This window comes from Prionailurus bengalensis, chromosome B1 (assembly GCF_016509475.1).
Source record: "Prionailurus bengalensis isolate Pbe53 chromosome B1, Fcat_Pben_1.1_paternal_pri, whole genome shotgun sequence".
NCBI classification, from domain to species: Eukaryota; Metazoa; Chordata; class Mammalia; order Carnivora; family Felidae; genus Prionailurus; species Prionailurus bengalensis.
Genome location: NC_057344.1, coordinates 131,080,087 through 131,095,509, shown reverse-complemented (window position 1 = coordinate 131,095,509; position 15,423 = coordinate 131,080,087). Strand labels below are relative to the sequence as shown.

The window sequence follows — 15,423 nt, the reverse complement described above, 5'->3', positions numbered from 1 at the left end:
AGAAAAAGAAATTACCTAGAATATTTCTTCTCAGTAGAGCCTGAGTAGTCCAACCACTACCTTTCTGTCAGTGTTGAAATCAAATAGCAATAATACCCCAAAGGGCACGGATTTTTATCTGTTTTGATCTCTATTACATCTTATGAGCCTAGTATATGGCTGGCCCAAGTATAGACTTAATAATTTTTTTTAAATAAATTGTTTTTTTAGGTAAATTACATGGGATAAATATATGAAATTGCAAGTTACTCAGTAACTATGCTAATTTGTATTAGACTATAATTCCATGCAGATTAAAACTAAAACTTGCATTATTGCATTTGATTCATATTGTGTTGTATGTAATAATCATCAGTATTAAAAACGAGCAAACAAACACCTGACAACGTACCCAAAGCAAAACAGCTTTGATTGGGCTAATAGGAGAAGAAATGTGAGGTGATCATAAAAGCTGACACACATGTAAATTAGTTAATTTTTTGTGTAATAAATGGCAATACTTATAGGAAAATTATATTCAACATAGTTTTATTTATATATAATTAATAGAATATTTCCTGTGGTATAGGTTTTAAAATATTTCTTTTAAAAGATGATAATGTTAATTTATTAGTAGTGTTATTCATGGCATTAATAAATCCAAGTAGAATATGTTTCTTGACAGTGTATAATGTTATCCAGAAAGAATGACAGTAAAATGCATTTTGGTTTAACTACCCTTTCCCTGAGGATATTGTCTATGGCCTAAATGGAATGCTTTGCAAATTCTTTGTATTCCACTGTATCAAGCCCATTCTTTCTCCCCCTTTAAGATTTTTTTTTCTGGGTTTTAGAGTCTCAGATATCAGATTACATAAATTTTAGGTTAGGCATAATTTAAGTGATACAGGCCTTGTTGTGCACATTTTCTTAGAAGGGATAACAACTATGATTTCATCTTCTTGGAAAATTCATAAAGTGTTGTTTTGAGTGGTAGAGCAGATACTTATTTGTCTGTACTTGCTGCAGCAAGCTTGCTCCAAGGATAGCTCCAGGGCTTTTTCTAAGTTTGAAATGAGAACCATAAATGGGAAAGTCAGCATATTCACCAGACTTTTTTTCTCTAGGTGAATTGAGTGTGTGTGTGTGTGTGTGTGTGTATGTACACACATATACATACACACATACATACACACTTTGCTGTTTACATTGCTTCTTATTTCCATAGTATTGATCTCTTAAACAATTGCTGAATGAGAATTTTAATATCAGACTTGCAGTTGTCATTCATAAATTACCCCCCCACACACACACAGAATGTAGGTAAAGCTTTGTGGCACTAACGTCAATATTTTTTTTCTTGTATCATTTTCATAACAATTTTAATGAAACCCTGTCCTAGAGGCATCAAAATCTATTTTTGCCATTAGTTATAAATGTTCTTTAGGAGTGTTTTGTTTGTCTATTGCTGTGTCACAAATTTGCCTAAAACTTAGTGGATAAAAACAACAAATGTCATTCATCTTGCATGATTTTTGTGGGTCAGAAATTCAGACAGGGTGTATCAGGGAGAGTTTTCCTTGGGTCTGTGGAGCTTAAGTCCTCTGCTAGAATACAGAATCCTTTCATGTACATTAAGTGGTTGTTGATGGCTGATGACTGAGGGACTTCATGGGATTGTCAGCCAGGATATCTGTGTGGGCTTTGCTTCCTCACAGCACAGTGGCTGGGTTCCAACAGCCAGTGTCCCAAGAGAGAGCCAAACAGAAGGCATATTGCCTGTTATGACCTAGCCTTGAAAATTACATGGCATCACTTCTATCACATTGTTTTAGACAAGGCAGTCACAAAAGTCATAAACAAAAAGTTTCAGAGGAAGGGAACTAAAATCCCACCCCACAAGTAGAATATCAAAGATAAACAGGATAGGATATGTATTGGTGTGACTATCTTTGGACAGTACAGTCTGCCACAATGGGTATTAACAGTCCTGCAAAATTTAAAATGGAAAGGTTAATGAACAAAATACGTACCTTCCACTTGAATTGCTCAGAATCAGTAGGCCGCAATGATGTCATTCTAATATTATGTGTGGAATCTATGATAGTGATGATAGACTTTACAGACCTATCTATAGTTCTGCTATTTTTCCTATGTAAAACCTTCTACGGATGCCTAGAAAACACCTAACCTAGGGTCTTATACGCTAGATGGTGGCTGTGCACATGAAGAAATGCTAATAAAGTTTTTAATACCTAAGTTAGCAGAAAGCAATAATCATTGATGACTCTATTCCTCCTGATGTTCTCTCTATATTATCTGTATCTGTGTATAAAATGTGCATACGTCTGCAGTATTTGTTTTATATATATTATGTGTATATGTAATATATAATATATATGCATATAATATATGTGTTATATTATGCATTCTAGACCACATTTGAAAGAAGGCAACCAGAATGGTAAAGTATAATAAACTAACCATGATTAGAATTATTGAAGCATGAGCTGAATAGCGACATCTGTCAGATTTCAAAATGGAAGAGGACAGTAGTAGGAGCAATATAGATTCAGTCGTTAGGTTGGAATTCTGAGACTCTATGTGTTCCTTTTATTTAATTATTTATATTTTTATTTAATTATTATTCATGAAAGTAGTTCTTTGGTCCTTATCCTAAACTAGCCATTGTATTATTTTGCTCAGGCTGTCATAACAAAGTGTCACAAACTGAGTGGCTTAAACAACAGAAATTTATTTTTACATAGTCTGGAAGCTAGAAGTTTAAGTTCAAGGTGTCTGCATGGTTGATTTCTTCTACGTTCTCTCCTTAGTGTGTACATGGCTGTCTTCTCTCTGTGTCTACATAAGATCTCTCCTTGGTTTTTGTCTGTGTCCTATTATTTTCTTCCTATAAGGACACCAGTCATGTTGGATTAGGGTCCACTATGATGACCTGATTTTAACTTTATTATCTCTTTAAAGGCCTTATCTCCAAATACAGTCACATTGAATACAGTCACATTGTAAGTACTAGGGTTAGGACTTGTGGGGCGAGGCTCACTTCAGCCAGTAATAGCCACTAGATAATATTTTCATATTTATTAAAATAAATAAATACTTTATCCATAAATGTCTTACTCTGCAGTCAGGAGGGGTTTATGAATGCATGTTTCCTGTTCAACAGTCAAGAAAACCGCTGGCTGTTCCAGTTTGCTTTTGATGTTCCAAGGATACATTTTTGCCTGCCACAAACATTCCAGTGGTTCGACTATAGTAATAAAATAGGTAACCTTGCAAACTGAATTTACATTGTTCTGTTTTTCCCTATCATAGGTCAGGTTTCAATTTAATTCTAGAAAATATTTGTGCAATATAAGAAATTGTGAAAAGAAGTGTTCAAAGGCTGAGGCAAGAAATGTTAAGATTAAATTAGTTAAAAATACACAAATTCAAAGAACAGAATTTTATAATAAACTTGATAACGGTCCAAACATGTGTCACAAGATGAAAGGCTCCTATTGGTACACAAAAGTACCAGAATTTGGATAATGTGAGATAAGCCTGACTCAATATAGTGTTGTTTTTTACATTTTATAGTTTTGTCCAAAATTTCTAGGATATGGTTATTTTCATATTTATTTCTGTTTTTTTTTCTCTAATTAGTTTTACTTAAGGGCATTAACTATTTCTATGCAGTTCCTTCATATCTTTAAAAAAGATGCCTGAGATGATACTATCCTTGCATAATATGTTTGCACAAGTTATTTTTAATTTAAATTATTTTAAATTGCTTCTAATTAATTTGAAAGTCTTGGCCTGGTGCTTTTGCCAGTTCTTTCTCACCCATACACACTTTTACTCTATTTTCTGTTATTTTGATCTACTGAGAATTGTGTTTCATTTTGACAAAGAGAGTAAGTAAATACAGACTGTTGAATGCTCTTCTGAATGCTCTGCCTGCAGTATTACTTTGTTTTTGCTTTCCCTAGCCTTCCACTCCCACTGACAAGGGGCACTCACCATTTCTCACTTCATTTATTTCAGTAGTATTGCCAGGGATTTGGCCTGCTTTCGTTCCTGTACTTAGATGTTGCCAGGCCACTTGCAGAACATATAAAGCTGATCATGTTGCTTGCTTCTTTGCAAAATGATTGATAGAGTATCCTCACTAACTTCAAAATTACATACTAATGCTTTAGAGTTACTTAGAAGGTACTTCAGGTGTTGAGAAAAGATGTATCTCCATTCTTCAACTCCTTACATCCTTTCTAGACCCAGCCACACTGAAATATTTGAACTTCTCAAGATATATGACATTTTCTTATATCTCATTGCCTTTTAGCACACTCTTTCCTATGCTTTGCTAGTGTCTTTTCTTTTCCCCAGTGCCTCCATTTTTCTTCAGTCTCTATCATTCATCAGACAGAGATTTATGGAGTTCCTCCTTTGTGTCTGGAACTATACTAAGAAACAGGGAGGGGACAAGATAGCATTTGTCCTGCTCTTCCAGTCACAGTGATTACTTTACCTGGCTGGCTTCTTTGGTAGTACTTTTTATATGGTGTTCATTCCTTACTACACTAAATTATATTCATGGCAAATATTTTATCTTTTATTTTCATCAGTCTCATACCTACTACAGTGCCTGGACATGATATAGTTCAGTGAATGCTACTAAAGGAATCAATATGTATCCTACTTTTGTTCAGTGTGTGTTTATTTATAGTCATGATGCAATGACTTGTATTTTATCTGCTTATTTTCGCTTCTGGACTAATATTTCATCAGAAGAGCCTTTTGTAAGCACTGGATTAAGGATGTTAATTCGTAAAAAGTATTGAGAGATTCACTAAAACTAGTATGTGATACCTAAATGTATGTATTGTTGGCTGGTATATTTATCAACCAGAGAAACAGAACCTTACGTGCTTCTTGGGGGTGGGGGTGGGGGTGGTGGGCGCTGACTAGGCCAGGAAGGGAAGGCTGGAACTTTTGACATGGGTAGAATTTTGTCTTCATTAAGAAGCCCCAACTACTTTTAAGGCTTTTCAGTGATTGAATCAGGCCTACCCAGATTACCTATGACAGTCTCCCTTACTTGAAGTCACCTGTAGTGGGTTGTAATCATATCTACAGAATATCTTCACAACACATATACATTCCACAGAAACATGCATTTTTGTCATTTATATTCATTGATCTACTCAAGCACCTATAAACAGTGCTGGGCAAGAAGAATCAACAGCAATTGATTACAAATAAATATGAAAAAATAATATTTTTTCTAAATTATATATTTTCCTTTGCCGTAGATAAATGTATGTAATAGTGGGTTCATCCTGACACTCAACACACATTCTGTGGAGCAAGAGGGAAATAGTTGTTGTAAATCATTTTGAAATACAGAGCTTGGAACTCAAAGCATTTTTGTGAGTCACAGCTGTGCTGTGTTGTGAGGCAAATTGCTTAAAGCTTACACAGTTTTCCTAGGGTAAAGAATTCAGATATAAGAATACTATTGAATAGAAACACAATTGGAAAAGATAAACTATTAAACTTACTCTTCATAACACATGATAGGTATTTAAATAAAGAGCAACAGGAAGCATTGTCAGTAGCATGGTGGGGTCAGGCAAATTGATTGAATTCTGGTTTTGCTACTCCCAATCTGTCTGACCTTGAACACTGTAAAATCAGGATAATAATATTACCCCAAACAATTTTTCTGAGTGGTCAGGATGATACTGTAACTTTAATGCATATTTAGTAGTAATGCATTAATGCATAGTATGTATTATATGTAACTAATGTGTAGTTAGAAGGATGCCTACTACATAATGATATTTAAGCATTTGTTAAATAAATGTTACCCTTTTGCTGGGTTAAGCTTCACCAGTGGGTTGTTCTGTGGTAAATACATAGGCCCTGGATATTTGGACAGGAAAGGGGAAGGTGAACACTTTTTCAAGTCAAAAACAAATGCTTTTCTTTTACACCTGTAATTTGTTCATTGGTAGTAAACAGTTCTGGTGAATTGACGTGGTGATTTCAAATGTAGTTACGTTATGAGTTAATTATGATGGTTATGAGTTAATTATGATCTAGCCATATTCAGTAATTTTAATGTTCTAATTTTGCATTGAAGAGAAAAATTACTCTCCTAGAAATCTTTGGCACTTGTGTGAACATTTAAAAAATATGTTGCTTTCCCATATTTAAAATTTGGGAAATTGATTTTAAAATTGATTTTATAAATTAAAGACCAAACAAAGATAGAAGTTCAGTAATTAAATGAAACGGTTTTGATTTATCAAACTGGAGAAAAGAGTAAAACAATTTCAGTATTTAGGTCTTGCATCTCAGTTTATTATGGGTCTTAAAGAAATGTTTTGTACAATACAGTTGATATTAGAGAGTCATTTCATATAATAGCATGTTTTTTGTGGTGTAATAAAAAGTTACGTGCAAAGTCAGACTACTCAATTTTAAACCTAGAAATGATTTCTACTTTGCCATAAGATTTTTATATTTCTGATGCAGAGGTTCCAGTAGTTTTGATCATTTTTGGTGTTCAGATACTTATAACTACCCAGGAGTAAATGGGAGTAGTGCTTAGGAGCAAATCCTAGCATAAGTAATTCTTGTCACTCTCAAACATTTTCTCTCATTTTAAAACTCCTATTTGTGGGGCCACTGTTTGTGGGATCAAGCCTGGTGTCGAGCTCTGTGCTGACCACGTGAAACCTGCTTGGGATTCTCTATCTCCCTCTTTCTCTGCCCCTCCCCTGCTTGTGCTCATGTTCTCTCTCTCCACATTTCAAAATAAATGAGTAAACTAAACAAACAAAAACCTTCATATTTGTATAACTCATATTCAAATTTTAGTTTCTTATGTCCAAGTCATTGTTTTTGTAGTTGTGGGTGGTTGTGACAATGGACTTCCTCCAGATGCAGTTCAAGCATTTCTCCATGAGACCCTCTCAGAATGGCCTGATTAGTGACCCTAATATTGTTAATAAAACCTCCATCTGTGTAGAAAGAAATGGGACTTTAATTTTTCAGTCAGGCTGACTCTGACAATTCCAAGTAACAGAAGCCTGTGATGGAATTTTCTATGGTTCATGCAATATAGTTAAACAAAGATTCTTTTCACAGAAGAACAAATTTAGCATGTAAATTTATAGGTTGGTGCCTCAAATTATTATCTGCATCTTTGGTTGGAAGTAACAGTGGAAAATTATCGATTTCTCAACTCATGGATGCTGGAAACTTACTTGAATATGCAATGCCTTGGCATGTCTTACGTTTTTTAAGTTGTATTATGAAATAATTATCTGCTGTTGCCTAAATTTAACTTTTAAAAAATTTATAAGTGAATAATATTTGCTATACATGATTGAAACTATATAAGTACAATTAAATAATGCGAATAATCAAAAGTTGGGAGTTCCTGTTTGTTTCACTCTCTACTTTTTTATAAAGCCACAGTTTTTCCCATCATGAGAGTTCGGTCTGAATAGTGAAACATTTGCTTTTGTTTTTTAATTTTTATTTTAGTGAGAGAGAGAGCATGAGGGGGGAGAGGGGCAGAAGGAGGGAGGGAGGGAGGGAGGGAGGAAGAGAGAGAGAGAATGAGAAAGAATTTCAGGCAGGCTCCATGCCCAGTAGTGAGCCCGACATGAATCTAGAACCCATGATCCTGGGATCATGACTTGAGCCAAAATCAAGAGTCAGATGCTTAACTGACTGAGCCACCCAAGCACCCATGGAGGTCTTTTTTAAACTTGAAATTTCCTTTTAATCTGTATCATCAAGGTTATTTTAATGGCAAATATAATGTTTTCCCCTTTAGTCCTATTTATATAATTCTTCAAAAATAATTTATGTGTTTGTGTCATGGTAAAAATGAACATAATTAAATTATTATACAGAGTAGTTCAAATTGTGACCATTGTTATATGAGTTTCTTAATTCCTTTTTGTATGGACCATAATTTTGAAGAATATATCTTGCTTTGTCAGAATATAATGATCACATAAATATCCATTACTCTATAGGTTCTCAGAAATTGTTTCTCTTCTCAGTGACATACTGCTAAGGTTTCCTTTATTTATTTTTTTCTTTCTTCCTCAGAATGATAGAGCCTAGGCATATTCATTGTTTTAAAAAATCTGTACTTCCCTTTTATTATTCCATTCACTTTTTTTAGGCCTTAACTGATTTAAAAAATATATTGAAATATAATTGACATATAATATTGTATTAGTTTGAGGCATATAACATAATGATTCAATAATTCTGTACATTACTCATTGCTCATCACACATTATCCATACAACATCCTTCATCATACGACTTGATCACAATACTATTAACTATATTCCCTCTGCTATACTTTTATCTCCATGACTTATTTATTTTATTATTGCAAGTTTGTACCTCTTAATCCCCTTTATCTATTTTGCCCAACCTCCTACTGACCTCCCCTCTGGCAACCACCAGTTTGTTCTCTGTACTTATGAGTCTGTTTTGCTTTTTTGTTTGCTCTTTTTGTTTTTACTTGTTTGGTTATTTATTTTGTTTTCTAGATTCCACATATAAGTGAAATCATGGTATTTATCTTTCTCTTTTGACTTCATTTAGTGTAATACCTCTAGGTCCATTTATGTTTTTGTGCCTGGCAAAAACTCATTCTTTTTTATGGGTGTGTAATATACCAGCGTGTTTGTGTGTTTGTGTGTGTATTTCACACCTTTTTTTTTTTGTCTGTTGATAGGCACTTGAATTGGCTGTCATAAAAATGATACTTTTTTTGTTATCATAAATAATGCTGAAATAATTGTGAATATATCTTTTTGAATTATTGCTTTTTCTTTCTTTGTATAAATACCCAGTAGTAGAATTATTGGATCATAGTATTTCAATTTTTAGTTTTTTCAGGAACCTCCATACTGTTTTCTCCAGTGGTTGCAAAAATTTATATTCCAAAAACGGTGTATGATGGTTCCCTTTTTTCCACCTCCTCACCAGCACTTGTTATTTCTTGTCTTTTTGATAGTAGTCATTCTGACTGGTGTGAGGTGATATCGCTAATTAGTGATGTTGAGCATCTTTTCATGTGTCTATTGCCATCTGTATGTCTTCTTTGGAAAACTGTCCGTTCAGTTCCTCTGCCCATCTTCTTCTTTTCTTCTTCTTCTTTTTTTGTTATGTTTATTCTTGAGAGAGAGAGAGAGAGAGAGAGGGTGTGAGTGGGGGAGGGTCAGAGAGAGAGAGAGGGAGACACAGAATCTGAAGCAGGCTCCAGGCCCTGAGCTGTCAGCACAGAGCCCGATGGAGGGGTTGAACCCACGAACCCACAAACTGTGAGATCGTGACCTTAGCTGAAGTCAGACGCTTAACTGACCCTGGTGCCCCTCCTCTGCCCGTTTCCTAATTGGATTGTTTGGGTTTTTGGGTGTTGCTTTGTGTAAGTATATATCATGTATACTAACCCCTTATTGGATATATCATTTACAAATATCTTCTCCACTCACTTTTTTGAAGTTATAATTTCTCTATTCTTTAATGGCTTAACTGGCATTTATTACACTAATTCTTGTATTTAGTGTGAATGAAATATAAAGGTATTAAAAACTTGAATGTAATTTAATTTCCGCTAAATATAAGAGCTTTGCCATTTACATTGATTTCCTAACCATGTATCTTTAGACCAGGGTAGTGTCACTTTTATTATATAATAATTAATGGAGCTTATTTTTCATTGACTTAGTTATTCATTATTTTTTAATCTCAATATCTATGAGAGTGCTATAACTTGTTCCAGCCTCTAGATAATAAAAACTAAGTATTGATACTAATAATTACCTTGTGTAAACAAATGCTCCCTATTTTTAAAAATTTTTCTTGTTCACCTACAGTCTTTTCCCTGCTCACTTCTCTCTTTTCATTTTTAAAGATAATTTAGCTCTATTTTCCCTCATAGAGATCTAGATAAATCCTTTTACTTAATCTGGTAAGCAGCTTACCGTTCTAACACTTGAAATATTTCTAAAAGAATTCAAAGATTTATTAAAATTATTTCTTTCTTGCCCACAGTAGAATCCTACCATTAAGCATATTTCTTGGAACATACCAGTTAGTTCAGTAAATATTTATTGAATAACTGAGTGGCATACCAGAGGAATTAATTAGTTATATATATATATATATGTATATATATATATATATATACACACACACACACATACATACATACATAATTAGTTATATATATATATACACATACATACATACATATACATGTATATGTACACACACACACACACATATATATATATATACATACATATATTTTACTAGCAGTATTTAAGACAACAGGGAAAATTTTATTTTTTTATTCATTTATTTTTTTAATATATGAAATTTATTGTCAAATTGGTTTCCATACAGCACCCAGTGCTCATCCCAACAGGTGCCCTCCTCAATACCCATCATCCCCTACCTCCCACCCCCCATCAGCCTTCAGTTTGTTCTCAGTTTTTAAGAGTCTCTTATGCTTTGGCTCTCTCCCACTCTAACCTCTTTTTTTTTTTTCCTTCCCCTCCCTCATGGGTTCCTGTTAAGTTTCTCAGGATCCACATAAGAGTGAAAATATATGGTATCTGTCTTTCTCTGTATGGCTTATTTCACTGAGCATCACACTCTCCAGTTCCATCCACGTTGCTACAAAGGGCCATATTTCATTCTTTCTCATTGCCACTTAGTACTCCATTGTGTGTATAAACCACAATTTCTTTATCCATTCATCAGTTGATGGACATTTAGGCTCTTTCCATAATTTGGCTATTGTTGAGAGTGCTGCTATAAACATTGGGGTACAAGTGCCCCTATGCATCAGTATCCTGTATCCCTTGGGTAAATTCCTAGAAGTGCTACTGCTGGGTCATAGGGTAGGTCTATTTTTAATTTTTTGAGGAACCTCCACACTGTTTTCCAGAGTGGCTGCACCAATTTGCATTCCCACCAACAGTGCAAGAGGGTTCCCGTTTCTCCACATCCTCTCCAGCATCTATAGTCTCCTGATTTGTTCATTTTGGCCACTCTGACTGGCGTGAGGTGATATCTGAATGTGGTTTTGATTTGTATTTCCCTGATGCAACAGGGAAAATTTTAAATATAGTAGATTTTTCTTCTCCCAACTATGTTGGAATTGTTTGATGTAGACTCAAAACACATGCTAAGAGTAAATTAAATTAAAAAAAAAAGACAGAAGAGTAGAAGAAACAAAAATCTGTTTGATGGCATTAGAGAGACAAGGAAAGCAGCTCCCCCACACATACATTGACACATACTCGATACTAATGTTTGTATCTTGAGTGCCACATAATTGCTTGAGATTCAGTTCTGCTCTTGGCGGTCATCTAGTTTATATCTCAGACTCCACCCCTGAGTGGATTAGTAATTCAGCAAATATTTTTAGCGGAAGGTGAAGAACATTAAGATCTGTTCTTATGCTTCTTTCTCTTTGAGATCATAGTCCCACACTTCTTGGCAGACTTGTATGACCTTAATTGTATTGTTGCCTTCTCTTTCATTAATGTGGCTATCATCTTTAGTATTTGCCTCTCTCTGTATTGGGGAGAGGGTTTAATTTATTGTTTGGCACTTATTGAAGTGAGTACTTAGATCAGAAATTATTGATCTTTCATTTATAATCAATTCAAATACCACTTATATCACTAGAAGATTTCATTTCTTTGCTACACTTCTCATTTCCACCATCAAATTCCTTCCTTAGATTATCCATTTTTGTAAAGTGTCACATGAGTTCATCACTGGGAGAAAAGGAAGCAATGGGACTACATACTTTGAGACTTGGGCTTAAATTGAGTAGCAGATGCATCATGACCAGTTATTGACAGACTTTGAAAAAAGTGATGTGTGTGTCTAATCATGATGCACATTTCTTATTTGTACTCAAAGTACATGCTCAGAGTAAGTAGAGACTATTTGTTTAGCGATTTGCGGATCAAAGGGCTGCTAGAGAAGCTCATAGTTTGTACAATTATACACAGTATCGCTATATCATGCGAACTGAAATGTGAGCCATTTTTGAGAGTTCTGGTGTTACTTAACTAAACCATGTAACTGAAATTTGTGCTTATCAGAATCATGTAAAGCAAGAATTTACAGCTTTATTGCATTAATTATCTGTAAAATTTAAATTAAAGCGACAATGTGATACCACTATATACACTTATAGGAATAGCTGTGGTAGGCAGAATTCTAAGATGACACGTGACTCTAACCCTTGTATTGATTCCTTCCACTGGGAAGATGGGACGTCACTACTGCAATTATATTATATTCCATGGCAAGAGAGACTTTGTAGTTGTACTTATGATTACTAACCAGTTGACTCTGAGTTAATCAAAAAGGTGATAATCTGTATGGGCCTAACCTAACGAGCTTTTGAAAAGCAGAGTATATTTTCCCCAGTTGTTAGCAGCAGAAGAGGTCAGAGCATGAGAGAAATTTGATGCATGAGAGGGTTTTAATGTGAAGGATATTCTTCATTGCTGAGATAGACAAGCCACTGACCACTGACCTATCAGAAGCTTCTAGGAGTTCAGACTGATCCCTGGCCAATAGCCAGCTAGGTAAAGGAGACATGAGTCCAACTACCTCAATAAAGTAAATTTGCTAACAGTGTCATTAATCTCAAAAATGGATTCTTCCCCAGAAACCTAAGAGCACAGCCTGGCTGTGAACCTGACATTGGCCTTGTGGGAACTTAACTCTTGAGTGGGAATTATGTAACAAAGTTTAGGTCTTTCTTTGTAATCTGTATACCTAATCAGAGAACTCAACTGAGTTCACTGGACTTCTTACTTACAGAATTATGAGATAATAAATGGGTGCTGTTTTAAGCTGCTAAATTTGTGTTAATTTTTCATGCAGCAATAAAAAATTCGTACAGTAGTAAAATTTTAAAAAACTGGCAAGGGGCGCCTGGGTGGCGCGGTCGGTTAAGCGTCCGACTTCAGCCAGGTCACGATCTCGCGGTCCGTGAGTTCGAGCCCCGCGTCGGGCTCTGGGCTGATGGCTCAGAGCCTGGAGCCTGTTTCCGATTCTGTGTCTCCCTCTCTCTCTGCCCCTCCCCCGTTCGTGCTCTGTCTCTCTCTGTCCCAAAAATAAATAAACGTTGAAAAAAAAAAATTAAAAAACTGGCAAAAGTTAAGTGTTGATACAGATGTGGAACAACTGAAACTCTTCTGTTTTGGGGAATGCAAATTAGCCCAATCAGTTCAGAAAAACGTTTGGCAATATCTACTAGAGGTGAAGGTGGGACATATGAACAAATCCAAGAGCAGTTGCTAGATATTTTTCAACACAATTTTATTTTTGCAATAAAATAAAAAAAAGAAAAAAAAACATAGAGGTATGTTTATAGACATTTCAAAATAGCCTCAGAGCAGAGCAGTTCTAAATGTCCATCACCAATAAAATGCATAAATATATTTTGTAAATTCATTCAGTGCAATGCTACACAGCTATGAGAATGAACAAATACTGCTACACATGAATGGGTCTTATAGATGTATATTGAGTGAAATAAGCCACATGTAAAATAGTACACACACAGAAGAGAATGATTTCCTTCATGCTAAGGTCAGAAATAGACCAACCTAATCTATGGTTATTTAAGTAATAATAATGGTTAAGTTTGGGGGCTGCAATAGTGATTGGGAAGAGGTACCGCAGGGAGTTTTAGGGTTCTGGTAATGCTTTACTTATTGATCATAATGCTGATTAAACAGTTGTGTTCATTTTGGAAAGATTCATTTAACTGTATATGATTTATGCACTTCTTATTCTTCAATGAAAAGCTATTTTTAAAAAAGGGCTATAAAGTATTGGCAGCACCTTTTCTCCTGTGTGGCTTAAAAAAAGAAAAATTACCTAAGGTCATTCAGCTAGTGAGTGGAAAGACTCAGAGTGGAAAATGATAATGAGAGATCATTTAATGGTAATTAATGTTTTAGTTAAATTATATCTTTCATTTGACTGAAAATTAAAAAAAAAACAAAAAAGGGAACGTGGAATAGTCAATAAATAATTTTGACATTTACAATTAATTTTTTTAATAAAACAGTTTGCCGGGAGGATTCATACCACTCTGTAGTCTCATGTGCTGCTGTGGTCCTTACTCCTATGGAACCAACCATAGAAATGAAGAAAAGAGAAGAACTAAAATTTCCTGAACCTTCCAAACAGTAAGTTATTTGTTTAATGCTTTAGAACTTTGTAAAACAAATTAGATGACAGATCAGAATTGGATTGCTCAGAAATTATGATTTATAGTGAATGTGTTAATGCTAGTATATTGAAAGGACAGAAATAATTTTGTATGATATTTAAAAAGTCAATCTATCCTTTATTGTGCCAGTGAATAACTTCTGCATCTTCTGCCTTCATCTGTTTGAGCTATATTCCATTCAAGTTTCGTTTTGTTACCTTAGGGACATGAAGCATTTTATTTCTTTAACACAGGTGATGGTGGATACACTGTTCTTGGATGGCTTATTTTATAATTGTAGGCTTTGGTTGTGTAAAATGTGATCAATTCTTAATATAAACTTACTAGCTTAAAGTTGGCTTGCATTTTTATAAGGAATGAAAGTTATTAAGTATTTTAAATAAATTACTCTGAATGAAAATTTACACTAATGCTTCTACATTTTTACTATGTAAGTTTCACTTAAATTTAGATTTGGTCTTATATTGAATAAATGATACATTTTTTTTCTTACAGAGAGAATTAAATTCATGGTAAGAAATGTAAACTACATGCACTTGACATATCAAATAAGCTAGGATATTTCCAGGTATGCATTATATAAATGAAAAGGGAAAGCTGACTGATATTTTCCAATGAAACTAGTACCATTCCCACTTTAAGGTCTCAGACTGGGGACTAGGTGATGGATGGTGTTGCCGTGTAATCTGGCTGACCACCACATGAGCCAGGTAGTACCTTGAAGCACCTACTGTTTTCCCCATTGGTTTACACTGTATCACACTTGTTTTGTTTCTGATGCGTTTCTACTGGATGAGTTCCTGAGGACAGAGTTTCCCGGAACATGATAGTGCCTGATACTCTTTGTGAAATCAATTAGAAAACCCTTTAATGTTACATTCAATAATGTTGAATTCAAATGGAGCAATGTATATATTTGATAGCATGAAGATAGGCAGTATTAATATTCTCATTATAAAGAAATACTAACCAATTCAGGAAGTAATGATTGTAATTCAGTTTTAATACAATCTAAAAGTGAAAACAACTGCTCTTAATATAGTCTAATTTTTAGGTTCCAATTTTTTGTCTAATAGGAGGAAAATTACATCTCATGTATGCCAGTGGAATTATATTGG

The 15,423-nt window shown here is 34.5% G+C and overlaps 1 protein-coding gene across 2 annotated transcripts in view; it reads left to right on the top strand.

Annotated features, from left to right (window-relative positions):
• Positions 1-15,423, top strand: part of CCSER1 (coiled-coil serine rich protein 1) — a 1,313,272-nt gene that overhangs the window by 279,913 nt on the left and 1,017,936 nt on the right. For both annotated transcript variants that reach the window (XM_043572184.1, XM_043572185.1), the window contains exon 5: positions 14,141-14,261. In XM_043572184.1, coding sequence (XP_043428119.1) covers positions 14,141-14,261 — 121 coding nt within the window. The remainder of the gene's footprint in view (positions 1-14,140; positions 14,262-15,423) is intronic.